Genomic DNA, 19,302 nt, shown 5'->3' with positions numbered 1-19,302 from the left:
TGTCAGAACTGATCAGTCCGGTGTTGACGGAAGAGATGTGTTTTCAGACGATTCTTAAAGATGGCTACAGCATCTGCAGATCTTGTAGTATTAGGGAGATCATTCCACATAGGTGGAACCTTTCCGGGGGAGGTACGTGAGAGAGATTTTTTAACTTTTTGGGATGGCACCACAAGACGTCGTTCGTTTGCAGAGCGTAGGGATCTGGCGGGTACATATGTCTGCATTAGCGAGTGAAGATAAGGTGGTGCCGAACCAGTGGGTGTCCTGTAGGCCAGGAGCAGAGTCTTGAATTTGATGCCAGTGACTATAGGGAGCTAATGTAGCTTAATGAATAGAGGAGTGACGAGTGCTCTCTTCGGTTCATTTAAGATAACTCTTGTTGCAGGCATTCTGGATAGTCTGTAGAGGTGTGGTTGTGCATGCTGGAAGTCCACCCAGTAGCGCATTGTAGTAGTCCAGTCTGGACAGGACAAGAGCCTGTACTAGGACTTGGGTAGCATGCTCTGATAGAAAGGGTCCAATTTTCCTAATATTGTAGAGGATGATTCTACAGGACCGGGCGGTGCTGGCAAAATTGATCTGTGAAGTTAAGCTGATCATTGATCACCACTCCCAGGTTTCTTGCCTTTCTGGAAGATGTGATGGTTGACGAGCCCAGTTGAATGGAGAGGTTGTGATGAGTCTTTGTGTTGGCCGGGATTACAAGCAGTTCTGTTTTTGTAAGGTTCAGCTGCAGGTGATGGTCATTCATCCAGAGTGAGATGTCGGCTAGGCAAGCTGAGATGTGTGCAGAAACAGTTTGATCGTCAGGCCGAAAAAACAGTTAGAGTTGTGTATCATCCACATAGCAGTGATAGGAAAAGCCATGTTTCCGAATTAGAGAGCCTAGGGATGTCATGTATACAGAGCAACGGACCAAGCACTGAGCCCTGATGCACAACTGTGTCGAGATGTTGGAACTCAGACACCTCACCTCTCCATGATACTCTAAAAGACCTACCTGAGAGGTAAGACCTAAACCATTGTAGCACCATTCAGAAGACACCCATAGCCTTGAGGGTGGTCAGGAGGATGTGATGGTATACGGTGTCAAAGGCGGCAAATAGATCCAGTAGGATTTGAACAGATGAGTTAGAGGAAGCTCTTTCCAGTCTCAGGGCTTCAATGACAGAGAGCAGCGCAGTTTCAGTGGAATGACCGCTCTTGAAACCAGACTGGTTGCTGTCTAGGAGGTTGTTCTGGGCGAGAAAGGATGAGAGTTGGTTACATACAACACGTTCTAGAGTTTTTGCAACGAAGGGGAGGAGGGATACTGCTCTATGGTTTTCTAACAGTGCAGGATTAAGAGTGGGTTTCTTCAGTAGTGGGGTAATACGGGCCTCTTTGTAGAGTGTAGAAAATATACCAGTGGTGAGAGACGAGTTGATAATGTGGGTCAGAGTGGGAACAACCAATGGAGAGATGGCCTGGAGGAGATGAGTGGGGATGGGATCTAGGGGGCAGGTAGTCGGGTGGTTAGAAGAAATGACCTTGGAAACCTCCTCTTCATATACGAGAGAGAACGAGGGGACCAAGCATGTGTCTGGGGATAGGGCGTGGTCAAGAGATGGTGGCGCAGAGAATTGATTGCTGATGGTGGTCATTTTCTTTACAAAGAACCACGCAAAATCGTCAGCTGTTAAGTCCGATGGAGGTGAGGGGTTAAGCGGGCAAAGAAGAGCAGAAAAGGTTTTAAAGAGAGTACGAGAGTCATTGATTTTAGCATGGTAGTACTGGGTTTTCGCAGAGGGACATCCGCAGAGAAGGAAGAGAAAATAGACTGATAGAGAGAGAGGTCGGTAGGTTCTTTTGATTTGCGGCACTTTCTCTCAGCAGACCTGAGAGTGTCACGATGCTCACAGAGAACATCAGATAACCAGGGGACAGAAGGAGATGCACGAGATGGTCTAGATCTAAGAGGGCATAAGATGTCTAAGCAGGAGTTTACTGTGGAGCAAGGGAGTGGGTGGCGGTGTTTGCATCAAGGAGAGAGAGCTGTTTAGGGGGTGGGAGAGTGGCAGAGACTGCAGAGGATAAGCGGGAGGGAGAGAGTGATCGTAGGTTACGTCGTAATGTGACCAGTGGGGAAGCATGTGTAGCGTCTGGAGAAGTTAAATCGAGATCAAGAGTGATGAGGAAATGATCCGACGTGTGCAGCGGGAGTGATGGGATTTTGAAGTCGACAGCCTGTGGTTAATCCAGGTGGATGTTGATGTCTCCAATAACCCGCAAAGGATTACCATTCTCGGGGAAGGATGACAGATGCGCATCCAACTCCTCCAAGAAAAGTCCAAGGTGACCTGGGGGACAATAGATAACTACAACATGTGTTTTAACAGTTCTAACAGACAGTAACAGCATGAGACTCAAATGCGGTGTTGTTGCATGAGGGTGTCAGCTGTTTGAATTTCCAGTCAATAGAAATAAGTAGACCGGTTCCTCCACCCCTCCCTGATATGCGTGGGCTGTGGGAGAAAGTGTAATTATTGGACAGGGCAGCCGGTGTTGCATTGTCCTCTGGTTTGATCCAGGTCTCAGTAAGTGCTAAAAGAGAAAGACCAGAATGTTTGGCAAGTGCTGTGATGAAATCTGCTTTGTTTACATCAGATTGGCAGTTCCATAAATCGATGGGAAATGTAATAGAGGTAGTTTTCGATGTTGAAAGTGTGCTCAGATTATTAGCATTAGCATTGCGTGGCCTTCTATGTGATACCTGTGATTTACAAGTTGTAGTGACAGTAGTGTTTGGATTACTTCTAGTTTCAATTTTTTTTCATAAATATAAGGCCATTAAATCTGCTTATTTTTTTCTATTTTTATTTAGGTTTCAGGTGAAACTTTGAAGTTCTGCTTAATAAAATATATTTCAATGTGAATTTATTGTTCCTTTGTACCCAACAGCTTTCTTTTTACATTATATCTTATGTTAGTTTAAAAGGAGACCTAGCCTTTGTTACTTTACTTAAAGCTGATCAAGACCAGGTATAAATATTATAATCACATTATGTAGGCTTTTGGGTGTTTATTAGAAGACATTAGTCACATTACTTTCTGCAATAAAAGACCATTCATAACATGCAGGAGGTAGGTATTATAATGCATTTTAACTGTTATTATCATTATTTACTAGAAGACACAACATGTTGCAAGGTTTATAATGCAGGCATTGATAGTGTACTTAGCCTGACCTGATTTGTGACCACTTGTGGGAAGTGCTCCAACATGTTGCGTCGTTGCTCTTTGGGCGACCCAAGTTCGAGTCCTGGCTCGAGGTCCTTTCCCAACCCGGCCCCTTTTTATCATCCAAAGTGCTTCCTGTTCTTTCTCCCACTACACTAAAGAATTAAAGGCAAAAACCATAAAAATAAATCTTTAAAAGAAAAGTGGTGAGCTTTTCTCTGCCTGTTCTCCTTAAGCATACGAGGCCTTTAAAATTTTTACATTAACCTTCCTTCTTTTCCTTCCAGAGTTGGACACTGTTTCTGAACCTGAAAATAAACAAAACACGAGCAAAGACAAATCCACAGGACCAGGAGAAAAGGGTCAGGCTTATGACAAAACCCAGAAAGAAAACGAGCATGCCATAGACCAAGAATTTAAAACGCAAAAACCTACATCTGGAAAGGATAATTTTGGACAATATGTAGATTTGGACAAAGACATTGACAAAGTCATTAGAAAGGAATTAGGAACAGAAAAAAATAAGGACAAAGAAGAAAATAAGGAAACTGATAGCAACATTAACACAATTACAAAAGAAGAAAGTGACAAATTTAAGGATGATAGTGTGAAACAACGAGACAATCTAGATAATTCAGAGAAAGTTGACAAAAGTCCAACAAAAGGTTTGGACATAGACTTTGTAGATATTGTGTTAATTAACAGTAGGAGAGCAAACAATCAAACAGAAAATGATAAGTCCAACAGTCAAAAAATAACTGATGGATCCAAATACACAATATTAAGTTTCACTGATGATAATAAAGAAAACATATTTTATGAAATAGATACTATAAACAAAGCAAATGTCACTCAATCTGTCGATAACAATGACATAATAGAAAATCTAGAGACAGTTCCCCTGACCGCTGCTACTGGAAGCCCAGAAATATCAACAGTGAGCAAAATAGCAACAACAATCACGGTAAAACCTACAGAAGAGTTAAAAGATCACACAATGATACAGAGGCCAACAGAAATCTCATTGAAAGACACAAAAGAAGAATCTCAACCAAACAAGACTGAAGGTGAATTTGCTGGAACAGAGAACCTCATAATCAATGTTAGGTAAACATCTCTATAATGAATGACTGTCTCTTACGGAGTCTTGGGGCAGAATAAAAAAACAAAGTCAGTTGTCCATAGACATACAAGTAAATAGTCAAATACTGGTAAAGTCAATAACATTTTATAATAGTACATTTCAAGCAGTGGGATATAATGTATTAGGCTTCAAGTGAAGTAGGAACAATTTGTTCCAGAAGAAGCATATGAGACCCCTGTCGACTAGGTGGCAAGTGGGACTTCCTGTGATTTTGCTGAGTCACAGGAAGTCCCAGTCGTAACATAATTGACGGGGTCCACATTGGTAGCTAATGTACTTTTAGGCTTCTAAAGCACATTGATAGCTTTGCTGTTCTTATCTATAATAACTTTTAATTGTTTCCTTATACCGTTAACTAACTCTGTTTATTCTCTCCCAGAAAGTGAAGGAAGACATTGTCCTCCACTGGAAACATTGTATCATGGTTACTATGAGTTGGTACCTGAACTCCTTACAGAAACAGTTGAGTTTTTTTGTAACCACTCTTATATTCTGAGCGGCAGTTCACAGAGGACGTGTCAGCCTAATGGCACATGGACTGGAAACCAGCCCATGTGCATCAAAGGTAAGGGCTGCATCGATTCCGTCTAATCAGAAACAGTTAAACAGTCTATGCAGGACATTCAGATTTTCTGTCAAAAAATATAAGGGAGGGGCTTCTCCACAGAAAGTGAACATCATGTAACAATTGGTGAATTTGTGGGACAAAGAAACTGCAGATCAGCAGCGCACTGCAATCATGTTTTATGTGAAAGCACAAACAGTGTGTATGTGTGAAGTTTTAGTGAATAATCTTAGTAGAAGTAGTGTAAAAAATATATTTAATCATATCGCTCATATAAATTATTCATACTCAACATATTCATATAAAACCAGTTATCCACCCTGAAATGTTTTTGGCAGGGGTGGTTCTAGCCCTCACTGAGGATTTAAAGCAAGAGACCACTGTGTGGCATCATTGCAAACACTATTACCAAGAGCCATGTCAAAACTACCTGCTTGTTAATCTGTTTAATCCACATGTCCTGTATGGGCTAACATTTCATTTTTTTCTAAAGTAAAAATATATTTTGATAGTTTGAGAGCTGATAGGTTTGGGGGGCTAAGATGACAGACAGGAGTCGTCAAAAACCACCCCTGGTTTTTAGAAACTTGAAATATTGTACCGATAAATTTAGCTATTTTAGAAACAAAGCTGTTTTGTGTGTATTTTCACTTACAGCCTGTCGAGAGCCCAAGGTGTCTGTACTGGTCAAACAGAGAGTTCTGCCTTCACAAATCCCATCCAGGTCTAAACAACTACACTATTCCACACCATACAAGCAGTCTTTTTTAAAAGGAACAGAACTAAATTAATTTTCTCACGCTCATGTCCTCCCAGAAAAAGGTTACATTTCTCTAGATGAATACAAATAAATCTCATGAGTAAATTACGACCGAATATTCCATTTTAACAACATTTATTCTACGCAATCTTATACACATAGCAAATATGCAAAAGTGCTTTGGTAAATTCTCTAGGTAAATAATCCAGGTAAATGTATTTATTTAATGGATAACACTTAACAATAAGGTTCTATTTGTTAACAATTAGTAAATGCGTTAGCTAACAGGAACTAATAATGTAACAACCTCTAGAATTAATTCATCTGAAGTCATGTTAATTTCAGCATTTACTTATTTATTTTTAACCTTTCCTGTAGCTCAGTGGTAAGAGCATTGTGTTAACAACGTAAGGTTATGGGTTCGATCCCAGGGGATTGCAGATACCTATGTAAAATGTATAGTATAAAGCAATGTAAGTCGCTTTGGATAAAGGCGTCTGCCAAATGCATAAATGTATTGTAAAATCAAAAGTTGCATTGGTTAATGCACCATTGACTTATAAATATTAACTCAAAAAATAATCAAAAATATTGACATTAACAATGATTAATAAATGCTGAAAACGATATTGCTCATGGTTATTCATGTTAGTTAATACATTAACCACTGTTAACATATACCTAAATAAATAAAAATATTGTATAGTGTGACCGTTTTTTTTCATTCGAGTAATGACAAGTAATGGAGGGGCTGCATTTTTATTTGACTTAATTTCTCTGTTTGTCCAATATAAACCCATTTTTTTCTGTTTCTCAGGAAGACAGCTGTTCATAAGTTTTACTCATCTTCTGGGGTCCCCAATTTCCTAAACGAAGTACGACCAACCCAAACCCCTGTGATCCTGCCAGCACTCCCAGATGGGTTTCACAATCTCTACACACACATTGAGTATCAATGTATGTCACCATACTACAAGCTCTCTGGAAGTGCACGCCGAACCTGTCTGAGGACGGGAAAGTGGAGTGGCCGTCACGTGTCCTGTTCACCAGGTGAAAACACAATGCAGGAGTGTTATTAGTATAGTTCACCAATAACGGTCATAATTTACTCACACTCATGTTGACACAAACCCTGTTAAACACAAAATATTTTTTTCAAGTAATGTATAAAGAAGACATTCATTAGATTTTTTAAAAGAGCATAAGCCTATTTTAAATGAAGTCTGATTGACGTTACACTGCCAAATATTATTTTTTCTTAATCAATGAACAATGGTTGGGCACTTTTTTAGGACAGACGGGTTTTTTAAAGTTGTTGGTGTGTCCTGCGGTGTGAAGAGGCCAATTCTTTCGGCACAAGGTCAACCACAGGTGTCACATGAAAACTGGCAGGATGTTGTTGTTTTTAGGATGTGGGAATTGTTTCACTTTTTCGACTGCAGCTGTAATCCAGCTAGACCGAAGTACTGGCTTGTAGTGTAGCACTGTGCTCACCAAAACGACTTATCTACAGCCAGCTTCTTTGGTTTCATGTTACAAAATTTCAAGATGGCTTTTGGCCTGGAGCCTGCGTAGGTTGAAGGCACTGCCATCGCGGAACAGAATTTGAATTCCCATGTTACAGTTCTTGAAAGCCATGGATAGCAAGAGTGAGGCAAGAACACAGCCCTGTTTAGTACAAATAGAGATGCCAAATGGATCTCAGCTTTATCAGAGAGCACTTTAACAGTGCGAAAACACGTGAAAGAGCAGTTTTCAACCATGTCTTTGTACGTCGCTTACTACATCCAAGATCAAATGAAACATCCGAGATGACCTGATCCCGCTAATCATGATCTTGATCATTGAGTTCAGAATAGAATATCTGGATTAAATTGTCTGGGATCATTGCACGCTCACACACTGTTTGGAAAAGCAGCTTATATAGATAGAAGAACTAGTGATCAGCAGCGCTGCTATTGGCTGGTTGTTACGTCAATAGAAGTAGTTGCGTCCATATTTTTTTTTTACCGGTGCTTGAAGATTATGAAAAATTACCATACCATACCATATTAAAATGTCAGGAACACTTTAAATAATGCACAGACAGATCACTTTAAGAGATATTTATCACATTTTGAAGTAGTTGTAAACTGAAGTTGTATATTTTGATAAATTAACTTTGTTTTTGTTTTTTAATGGTTAATTGCAATGAGATGGTGTTTTACAAAATAATGTGTTTTATACTTATGATGATAGTGTAGCTCATTACACAGTACAGGCCCTGTCAGGTTCATCCCTTAGACTTTTGATACACAGAAATCATTCGTTCTTATCAGTGGGCCAAAGATCCTTTCACTGTCCTGGCTAGGGCTGCAGTGTTACAGGTTTGGGTCAGGGAATGGTGTCTTCATCATGCAGATACAGATCATTTTGCTTTAGTGCTGGTGATACTTTAGGTGCACATTAGGTCACACACCATCTTAGAGATTTATCAGTCAGCTTCCTTATTGATTCAATTTATTTTTGCTTAATACTATTACTAATATTAAAAGGAATATTATCTACAAATATTATCATTTATTTTCAGAAAATAACATGAGCCCTCAGAGGTCTATGATGCTGTCTATGCCATCAATCAAGACACATAATGCTCATTGACATGATCATATCTTCATTCATTCATTTATTTTGGTCCTCACCAATGACTTTTCACAGTAAATAAATGAGAAACAAAAATGTTTCTAAATATATTATTTTTCATTACAATAAATAATGTTCTATAAGCAAAACATTGCGTTAATTATGTTCATGTTGGAATCGTGAAGCTCTTTCTATTAATCCTGCACCTTGTATGAATGAAGCCAACTTGACTGCTTCATGGCCGCAATCTTATCCTGTTTACATAAAATAAGCCTGCTCCCGAGCAGGTTTAAGCTAACGGACCTGTTGCTAAGAAAACAAGTCCAGGATGAGCGTCGAAGAACCTTACAATCGAAGATCATGCGAAATCGTCAACAATCAAATCCAACTAACTGAGTTAGTGAGGTACGAGGAACGGGGCCCCAGGTCTCTTCCTACCTATCCCAGAATAAACTACTGAATGACCAGCAGTCCGGCTTCAAAACAAACCACTCCACTGAGACTTAACTGCTATCGGTAAAATAAGTAGTGCTACTAGCAAAGGAGGATACTGCTAGCAACCCTGTCATCTCTAGGAATCTCAGGCACTCCTCTCCGCTGGTTCAATCCTACCTCTCCGGCAGATCCTTTGGGGTGTCATGGGGTACCTCAGGGATCTGTGCTTGGATCGCTCCTTTTCTCCATCTACAAGACATCCTTGGGACCCATCATAGAGACACATGGCTTCTCCTATCACTATTATGATGAAAAAAAATTATAAACTTCATAGTTAACCCAAAAATGACCAATGAACAAATTAACACATTTCATAAACCACATATTGAACAAATAAAGTTATGTGGAAAATGCAGGCTTGTGTGTCGACAGAAGGAGAAATAATTACATAACATACTTAAGGTAGCTGTGTAAGAAAAGAATGTCATCGACTGATGATGGTTTCAGCTGACTTCGTCGCTCCTGAATTACAAATCCAGCACAGGAGAAGTCTCTCGTGTGCGGCGCTTGATGCCGGGATAGCAAGAATAGATCTTGCAATCTGAGCCAAACTGGGGAATAAAACACCATGCTCCTTCCACCAAGACAACGCATCCAAAGGGTCATCCCTTGGTGTCTTGAAATCGATGTATGCAGCTACCTCTTCCTGACACTGAGGTGGGGCCTCGTTGTCACTCGAGTCCTCGACATCTGATAAATTATCTGCGATAATCCGCAAGACCTGTTTTTAGGTGGCGGGGAGGGCACACGCTGCTCAGGACTTCCACATTTATCCATCAGTTCTTCAAATATAAAAACGAGAAAGATGAAAAAAATGTCATTGTCCAGTACTTAGTAATAAATGAGATTACAGATTTTTGACAGTTCATCTGAGTAGGCCTATATATTGTGAAAATAATTGTTAGGCTATTAGGCCTATGAATACTGACTTATATATGAATGAATAATCACAAATCAAAACTTTCCACTTTCTTATTATTTTGCCAACTGCCAAGCGACCGGCAGAAGCGACTTGCTTACCTCTATAATTTGATAGAAAATTGTTAAGATTAATTATTAGGCTATTACCAACATAGTCAGTCACCTTCCACAAGATCTCGCACATGCTTGTGCACATTTGACACTTCGCTTCTGTCTTCAAGTAGCTGTAGGCTTTATAGTTTGGGATGTAGAAACATGGAAACATTTGTGAAGAGGGTGATTCTAATTTTGAAACGCAAAATGTGGAGGCATTTGTTCTTCAGTGAAGAAACTGTCATGCTATCAGTGGAAGAGCATTGCCAGTGACGTTTTATTCGCTCAAACCACACAGCAGTCAAGTGAAGAGTCACAGTTTTCGATGGCTCCAAAGCTTCAGAAGCTTCTTGGAATCGTTCTAGAATGCACAATGTCAGTCACGGCTTCTTCATTAAAGTTTGTAAGGCAGGCTACTTCCCCTTGTTCACATTCAACAGATTTGAGAAGAATTAATCAAGACCGAATCATCATTGATGATGGCTGCCTTAATGTTGTCTGCTACTCCACTGTGACGTGCACAGGAATCAGTCAATTAACTCAGACTTGCTGTTGATATACTGCTCCATTGCTCTCAGTAAATTGCATTCGCAATTCTGGGATTATTTTTTCTGACGGGCATCTTCTGCATATTTGCTGACTCTGTGATTGAGAGTTGTTGGCTCAGGCAGGAGGTGAATAGCATCCACATGGCTGACCGGACAACCAATTTCAATCAAGCCTTGTGCCAATTCAAAGAATCCATCACCATTTACAGTTTCGATCTAATGTCATTGCACACAAAGTTTATAGCTTTTTGTGTCACAGCATCGTTGTCTTCCTGTGGTGGTACTTTTAGCTCTGTATTCCTTGTGAGGTAACAATCTATTGTACCACTGTTTTTTAAATTGCCACAGGTATCGGAGTGGTTCCTCTGTGATGATTTCCAAGTCTTTCGGCCTTTGTAAACCAAGACTTACAGACAGGTTTTACATGCAGTGAAGCCTCCTACAACGTTGTTTTTACTATCAGCAATTACTCCAAATTTCTCCCAAACTTCGGACTTGATTTTCGACGACGAATGGTGAACTATTAACTATTAAATCACCACTGGCCATATTCTTTTTCAAGTCGGCCAATTCCATTTTAACGTTCCTTTCACTCAGTAATGATACTGAGGATCTATAATTTTAGGGAGAATCTCTTTTAATAAACTAGTAGGTAAAGGATCTAGTATTTATGTTGTTGATTTAGATGATCTAATGATTTTAGACATTTCATCCTGACTACTGTAGAGAATGATTGCAATTGCTCCATTGGGGAGCTGAAATTCCTTGTCTGATCAGCTTGTCTCGCCTGTTGTTGCTTAGGTGTAATCTTTTCTCGAATATTGTCAATTTTACTTAAAGAAATTCATGAAGTCGTCACTACTATGTTGATGTCCAACATCTGAAGATGCTGATGATTTATTTTTTGTTAATTTAGCCACTTTTTTGAAAAACTATGTAATCTTATAGGAACAACAACAGAGTGGCATGCTAGGTGCAACAACAACATTGTTGACACTAACTGTTTTTTTAATGATGTGAGTTCAACTGCATATGGCAGGACAGCAGTTGAACAAAAAGGCTTTATTAAAACAAAACCCCACGATGGGGGAAAACAGTAAAAATTAAAGGACTCAAAACAAAACACTTCCCACGAGGGGGTAAAACATGAAAAAAGAAAATTTGAATAAATATTTGACAAACTGATAAGTCAGGAACAGAGCAAGTAGACGAGGGGTATAATTACATATGATAACTTTAACGAACCAGCCCAGGACAGTGAACACGAATGACTTGAATGGGGAAAACTAACAAGGGATAATTACAATGGGCAGGTGAGGGGAATGAAACATTTACGGGAAAATAGACGGCGAAAGGAGGGGGCGGGGCCAAGGAGAGCACATGGCACAGAGCAACAACAAAGGCCATGTGTTTCCACACAGAACATAACAAGCACAAATGACATGGTACTCTCACAAGTAGGAAAGAAGTACATCATCACATTCTAGGAATTTGTTATTTGTTATGAAAATGTTCTCTTTCCATTCCAGTTTGTGGAAGGCTGAGAAACTTTGCCTCTCAGCACCCAGCAGAGACTAACTGGCCCTGGCTGGCAGCCGTCTACCGTTTGCCTGCTTCAACCAAACTAAAAAAGCACTCAAATGTGGCAGAGACAAAGGAAAAGACAATAGGAATGATGGAGGAAGAGATCAATACAAGTGATTGGCAGCTTGTCTGCAGTGGAGCCCTGGTGAACCAGCGCAGCGTGGTAGTAGCTGCCCATTGTGTTACAGAGTTGGGGAAACTATATCCAGTTGACACATCCAAAATCCGAGTAGTGCTTGGTAAACAGTACCGTAGCGATCTAAGAATGACCAAAGGATTGCAACAGTTACGGGTGAGCTTCACTAAGAACTAGATTACGTTCACTGCCAGTCAAAGGTTTTGACACGCTTATTCTTTCTGTACTATACTTCTACTGAAATCATGTAATGACAGAAAAAAGGAGGCCCTGTCTATGCTGGCTGCTTCCATTTCCTTACTACATCTTTAAGACTAAAGGAAAAGACAAAAACAAGTGCTTACACCAACTGTGTCCAGACTTTTGGCTAGTAGCATTAGTTTTTAATATTATTTGATTAACTGATTGTTTCTGAAACCTAATGTTTAACTATATGAGACAAATATTTGATTGACCAGGTATCCTTCATTACTGTGCATCCTAACTATGACCCCCTGGTGCTGGATTCAGATGTGGCTGTATTAAAGCTGTTGGACAAGGCTCGTATTGGAGACTATGTGCTACCAATCTGCCTAGCAGATGTAACCACAGAAGACATCAGACTGAGCATAGTAACGGGTTGGTCCCTCCTACGTGACCAGAAGGATAGTGATATGGAGAAAGCTCGTGCAGGTCATGTAATGCTAGGGAATATTGTTCCCTGTGAGCAGCAGTATGCCAATTATGGTGTTCCAATCAGTGTGTCTGAAAACATGCTATGTGGAAGACAGAGCACTGATGCTGATCAGTCCAACATTTGCCCTGCAGACACTGGGGGAGTTCTTATTCTTCCGCCTGGCTCCTCCACATCCACATCTCCACATAGTCAGGCCTCACAGGAGTGGAAACTTTTAGGGTTGGTCAGTTTTGGATATGATTCTTTGAACTGCAACCCAGAGCTTTACACTGTGTACACTCGTATTACAAATTTTATTCAATTCATAGAGGAAAATATGAAATAGACTGATATTTCCAGATTAAAACGGCCATCTCATTCATATCATCTTTTTTATTCTGTATAATACTACATTATGGGATTAAAGAACATGATCGTATACAAAAAACAGGGTTGTTTCAAACCAATTGTTGGGTTTGCCCATATTGTATTTTACCCAACCATGGGTTAAAACAGCCCAGCATTATTTAGAGTGTACACTGGACAATTCAGTGATCTTTTTGACATGGACTTACTTCAAATCTTTCATTAACCATTAAAAAGGAGACAGTCGGAAAACAACATACATTTCTGACACATTATGACACTGACTGGCTCTCAGGTAATGAATAGTTATTGGGTATAATGTATGACTTCCAGCTTGTCATGGTTGGTTTGCCTTATACTCTTTGAATTGCAAATAAATATATTGTATTTACCATTGTTAAACATGCCCAAAAGATGGATATATTTCATAAAATTGTTATCATAATAACCTAGCTAACATCTGTATGGTTTGTTGATATTTTTTATAATAGAACTACTTGAAAGAGATATTAATCTACATTAGAAAAAATATTTTAGATTTTAGATTTTGTTTTACCCCCTTACCCATCAACATTAATAACACATACATGTGTATCAATACTGAAGTGGTTTGTGGAGCCTTCTACATCTCCTTTTAAATGTCTAGGGATTTCTAGGAATATTTTTTTATAAATAAATAAATGCATAATGATGTCCTCAGACCCTGGGCTCTGTTTTCGGATGTGAATTTCTATGTTTGTTTCAATAAAACAGGTAATTTGTTCTTTTTTAATGTAGGTTTTGTGCTCTTCATTATATGGCAGGGCCAGCCCAAGCCTTTATGGGGCCCTAAGCAGAATTTTATTTGGGGGCCCCCTTTGATGCCCCCAATACAATCGATTATTGTCAATGCTTGATTATTACACCCAATTGTATTAGTTGTACTATTAGATGTTCAATAAAATACATGTGAAATGCATCTGCATTGCAACATACTACAACTCGCATATGCATGCGTGTACATATAAACTCAGTACATACATATACATCTATAAATATTTGCTTATACATATAAACATAATCGACACATATACACCTTTAATCACCCAAACATTCAAAGTTGATGCCTGAAGAGTTACTTATAAAACACTCGCACATATACTTAACAGGAAAGCTTTTGTTTGTATAAATCTGCAAGTGATTCTTATATGTATTTGCGTGAACTTTTCAGTTCAAACAAAAGGTATTTCGGTATAAAATGAACTGTTTCCAGTTCAAGACTATATTGAATCTTACAATGCATTTGCCTGTGTGTCTACTGTAGAGTATTTGGCATAAGCCAAATGATCGGAATCATTGAAAGAAGCGCTATAAAACCCCTCCACTCCCTTTTGTTCTGGTTTCTTGATGCCATCATCAAAAGACCATAGCAAAACCTGGCTCCAGGGGTCTGGTTTTAGGTTTTGCTATCTCACTGAGAGTTTGGATAACCCTTTGGTGTCTCTTTGGGATATTTACGACTCCTAAGCTTCAAAGCAGAGAGGAGAAGTCTCTCTGTCTCATCTCTAACTTAACGTCTGAGGCTAACCAGAGAAACTTCTCTGACAAATAGAAAATTATGTGATTAAACTGTCCTTTTCTATAAATGTATCTAAATGTCTAGGCGCCCGCGCCATCTTAAGTTACCTGTAACCAGTAATGATGCAAGTTTTGATTTAGGGTTTGTTGTATTTATACGTTGGGATGATTCACATCTCAAAGCCTTGCATGCTTCCTATGTAACACCTCCTCTCTTAATTCCCTATTTAGATTTGGATTACATTTATTGTCATTACACATATAACAAGTACAGTGTAACGAAATGCATTTAAGAAGAAAAATACAGCATAACATGAGGGAAGTGAAGAGGAAAACAGATACACATAATACACCATAGACAAGACTTGCAACAGGGTAAAATAATCCAGCCCATCAAGTAGCCATCCAGTCCAGTGCCATTACGGCGCCGCTCACAGACCCGCTTGTCAGGCTGGCGGTTCAAAGCTACGGAGGCGTGGGATCGGGTCAGGGCAAAGTCTGTATGTGTGTGTGTGATAGTTCTGAGTCTGTAGAGTGGGGGAAGGACGCAAGAGCGTCTCACTGCAGTGCTCTCACAGGGTTAATTTACCAGCTGCCTTGACCAAGGCCGTTGCTGGAACCGGGGAGACGAAAAGATAAGATTGTGATTTGTTTAGTCGGGAAACCGTATTCCAATATGTCACGGCAACCCTCATTGTCAATGTTAGTTCTGATCTCCGATACTGTCAATTTTCCTTCCCAAAGCTGTTAAGATCACCCTGATAACAACCATATTTCGATAAATAGTCTCAGTCTCAATGCTGACCGCTCTTCCCACAGCTTTAATCGATACGGGCAGCCTTGTGAGGCTTTGGACAGCTGTTTCCGTTTTATGAATTTTTCGATAACCCAGGGCAAAGCCTAATCCAAACAGCACAAGACCTGTTATCATGGTTCCAAATAGATAATTATCTTCCATGTCCTCCACGGAAAGAGCCGCCAGACACACGATCCGCCATCTCTCCCACCCGTCCATCGTGTAGCCAGCTGCGAACGTTCCGTCAGGGCAGACAGGTTCCCCCGAACCCAGTTTCCTCGTCGAGAAGATGGTGTCCATTGCGCTGAGAGACCAGTTGATCAGATCCATAATTTTCCAAGTTTGGAGGGCAGTGCAGAGAGAGTCTCTCAGTAGATGAGACGAGACGAGACAAAAGACAATAGCAGGGGAAATAAGGGGAAGGACGGGGAGTGAAAAAATGTGACCGCCTCCGCTGAGAGCCAAACGAGAAGGCCTAATGTGGTGAGCCATGTTATAAAAACATAGCATGCATCATCCTAGGTCCATAACTAAGTTTAGGTATTAAATGCAAACTGACCATACCATCAGAGCTATGCAAATAGGGCACCATGAGAATCAAAGGAACTTTCTCTGGCCCACTTATCGCATTCATGGTATTGGCCCGCATGGGAGCCAGGGGTCAGGGCAGGTATGTATTTAAAAACACCATCACCGATCCACTTTGGGTGGAATTAGAAAGAAAGAATGCAGAGGACAATCAACGGACAACCGACTTGAGGCTCCCCTCTGGGATGTCCAATTAGGCCATCGAACTTCGGCCATCTAAACGCAGGGTTTCAACAGGAATGCATTCTGAAACCATTCAAGATTTCCATCCACGCGCATACGGATATTGGTCCAGCAAGTATCCGATTCTATATATAGAATAGCTGCGTTAAGTTCGAGCCTCTTTGTTAAAGATGATTTTATTGGTTTTCAGACATGCTTTACCTGCCTCGCAGCCATGCCTCTCTGTGCTTCCTAGCGCTTTTGTGTTTCACGTTTATGTATTATGTGTTGAGTCAATATATGTCTAGGGGCCCGTTTCAGAAAGCAGGGTAAGTGCAAACTCAGAGTAAGTTAACCCCAGAAAACGGAATACTCAGGGTTTTTGCTTTCAGAACGTGAGGTATGTCAAACCCGCAACCGCGGCGTAAGTCAAGCCCATTTCAGAAATCGAGGTATCTTATACTCTGAGTGAGTAACCAGAGTAACCTACTCCGTGAACCTAACCTGGTCGCGAGCATGTTTTATCCACAAACCCAGGGTTTGTTACAATCTCCACCCCTTTTTGAAGCACGAGCAATGTTGAAATTGCATACGCCATTTGTTTATTGATTTGTGTACCTAATCACGCTCAATTTAGCTACACAGACCTTAAAATGGCATGTCCGTTTATTCAGGAACCCGTAGATGAGGAAGCTGCATTAATTCGCAGAGAGTTACATTTACGTCTGGAGAGAATTGTGAGGCCCAGTTTGGATGTTTTATCATATCCGGAGGATTTTTTATTTGAACAATACCGATATTCTTTACAGTCCATTACATATATACACACTCTGCTTCATCCTTACATCACAAACCTCTCTCGTCGTGGCCGTGCTCTTACATCTGAGCAGATTTTTTGTACGGCCTTACGTTTCTTTGCTAATGGTAGCTTTCTATATAACACCAGGGATGCAGAACACGTTAGCAGGGCAACTGTATGCAGAGTGGTAAGAAAAGTGTTTCTCGCTCTTAAGCACTTTTTGCACATTTTTGTTCAATTTCCTGGCGACAAACCTGTCAGAGCCATCAAAGAGGAGTTTCACATGATTGCAGGTGAATGGTCTATATCTTTCTAAATTATGCTCATCAAATAAATGCGTTGTGCTATAACGTCATGTGAACGTCCTTCACAAATTGAGGCAGATTATGTCAATCGGAAGTCCATCCACAGCATTAATGTGCAGGTACACTGACATGGCCTAATGTTTCCTAATGTCAAAGACAGTGTCCAAGTGCAGTCACACTAATATCTTTTTTGTCACTGTAAAGATCATATGTGATGCTGCACACATAATTACAAATGTGGAGGCTAAGTGGCCAGGCTCGGTTCATGATTCACGGATATTTACGGAGTCATCTCTGAGCAACAGAATGGGCCAAGGTAAGTAAATGTCTGCACTGAACACATGGTCATTTCTGTTTGTGGAAAAGCACTTAACCAATGTGACCTTACAGGAGAGATGGATGGCCTTCTGCTGGGTGATAGGGGTTACCCATGCCAACCTACACTCATAACCCCTTACCCAGAACCTGAGCCAGGCCCCCAGCAGCACTTTAATATGGCACACAATAGGACACGAGCCCGGGTGGAGATGTCCATAGGCCTGTTGAAATCACGTTTCCAGTGCCTGCGCCACCTCAGGGTGACCCCTGAAAGGGCTTGTGACATTATTGTGGCATGTGTTGTTCTTTATAATATTTCCATTATTAGAAGGGAGCAACACCCTGCCCTACAAATTCAAGATCCTGAAGCAGACCTCATACACCCTGGGGATTTCCAGGATGGAAGGGTGGTCAGAGATCTCATATGCCGTAATATCTTTGGAAATTAATGAACCACACCAACACAGGACTGTTAAATAAACTCAATTTATTCACATTTCATATTGTCTTCTTTATGTCCTAAAAATACAAAAGCAACAGTTAAATTCCCTATAAGGTTGTAAGACTGTTCCATTTCTTTGTACACCCACCTCTAGTTTGTGCCTAAGCACTTCAATTTCCAAATCTGTTTTTAGAATCTGACGGTCCATGTACACAAGTTCTTTATCAGTCTTTTGTTAATTGTTTTATGAGATGGAGCTTATATAGCTCCTTAACTGGCAACTGAAAAACACAAGACTGAGGTTAGATGTTGAAGTTCTAAAAATTTCTGCAGATTCAAACAATGACATTTACTGAACATTACTAAACTGTGTTAATTTGTGTTACAGAATTTGATGGACCCCCCTCCTGTACTGCCATGCTCTGTTCAAAAAATGAGAAGCATGTCAGTTCGTGCACATATACCAACTATCACTCTAGAGGTCTACTATGGAGTGTGTGATTTGGAGATACATCATATGAACATTACCTCTGTAGGCCTCTCTGTTTCAGCAGACAAGGTTTCTTCATCCTGTGAAGATGTGCATTTGGTGTAGTATTCACTTTTTAAGAACGCCCTTAAATTTTTCTGCATTAGTTAGGCCACTTACAACTGCCTGGGGTTCTGTTGTGACAAGAGGTTCCACAAGAACAACCTTACCATCAGAATCTGCTGAGACAAAGAAAAAGGCTAAAGTGAAATAAATGTAACTATAATAGCCTGTACAAACCAAGATAGTCATGCCTCTTATATATTATATAAGCACTTGTATCCTGGGGAGTAACAGGTTCTGATGAACTCCCTCCTGGAATTCCCTCAGCCACTGGTCGCCTAGTGTTGAGGCTCAAGGCCATCTCCTCTGCATCCGTCAGAGGTGGTGGTGCAGGTCCTCCTCCCGTTTTACGTGCCTCTGCCCTCTTTCAATTGGCTGAGTAGACATGAAATAGTCAAATTATTGTCATTACTCTAATTAAGATATGCAGAGAGGATTTTCTCTGGTAGGCCATTGCAACTGATGTTTACTTTCATTGGTTGTGATTTCAAGGACTATCAAATCCAGTGCATAGCTGTTATACAAACAGTATTTAGAAAAATCAGCCATGATTTTCTTGGGGTAGCAGGTGCAAGCATGGCATGTTTTCTGTCTTCTATAGCCATAGCGGTCAGTTCTCCTCATAACTTTTA

General features: G+C 40.3%; 2 protein-coding genes across 7 annotated transcripts in view; both read left to right on the top strand.

The window, feature by feature from the left end:
- Nucleotides 1-13,883, top strand: part of pamr1b (peptidase domain containing associated with muscle regeneration 1b) — a 47,838-nt gene extending 33,955 nt beyond the window's left edge. For 3 of the 6 annotated variants that reach the window (XM_056739395.1, XM_056739392.1, XM_056739396.1), the window contains 6 exons: nt 3,510-4,325; nt 4,746-4,931; nt 5,589-5,655; nt 6,509-6,741; nt 11,900-12,246; nt 12,549-13,883. In XM_056739395.1, the coding sequence (XP_056595373.1) occupies nt 3,510-4,325; nt 4,746-4,931; nt 5,589-5,655; nt 6,509-6,741; nt 11,900-12,246; nt 12,549-13,091 (2,192 nt within the window). In that variant the 3' untranslated portion in view covers nt 13,092-13,883. Of the gene's footprint in view, nt 1-3,509; nt 4,330-4,745; nt 4,932-5,588; nt 5,656-6,508; nt 6,742-11,899; nt 12,247-12,548 lie in introns of all 6 variants that reach the window. The other 3 variants (XM_056739397.1, XM_056739394.1, XM_056739393.1) reach the window with 3 other exon arrangements.
- A 3,497-nt stretch (nt 13,884-17,380) lies between these two features.
- LOC130413879 (putative nuclease HARBI1) lies at nt 17,381-18,273 on the top strand. The gene is made up of 2 exons (XM_056739403.1): nt 17,381-17,634; nt 17,709-18,273. Exons 1-2 carry the CDS (start codon nt 17,466-17,468, stop codon nt 18,083-18,085), a joined length of 546 nt encoding a protein of 181 aa, XP_056595381.1. The 5' UTR covers nt 17,381-17,465; the 3' UTR covers nt 18,086-18,273.
- The last annotated feature ends 1,029 nt before the right edge of the window (nt 18,274-19,302 follow it).

The sequence above is a fragment of the Triplophysa dalaica genome, chromosome 24, assembly GCF_015846415.1.
Source record: "Triplophysa dalaica isolate WHDGS20190420 chromosome 24, ASM1584641v1, whole genome shotgun sequence".
NCBI lineage: Eukaryota > Metazoa > Chordata > Actinopteri > Cypriniformes > Nemacheilidae > Triplophysa > Triplophysa dalaica.
Note: the sequence above shows the minus strand (reverse complement) of the source record. Positions and strands in the feature narration are given on the sequence as shown.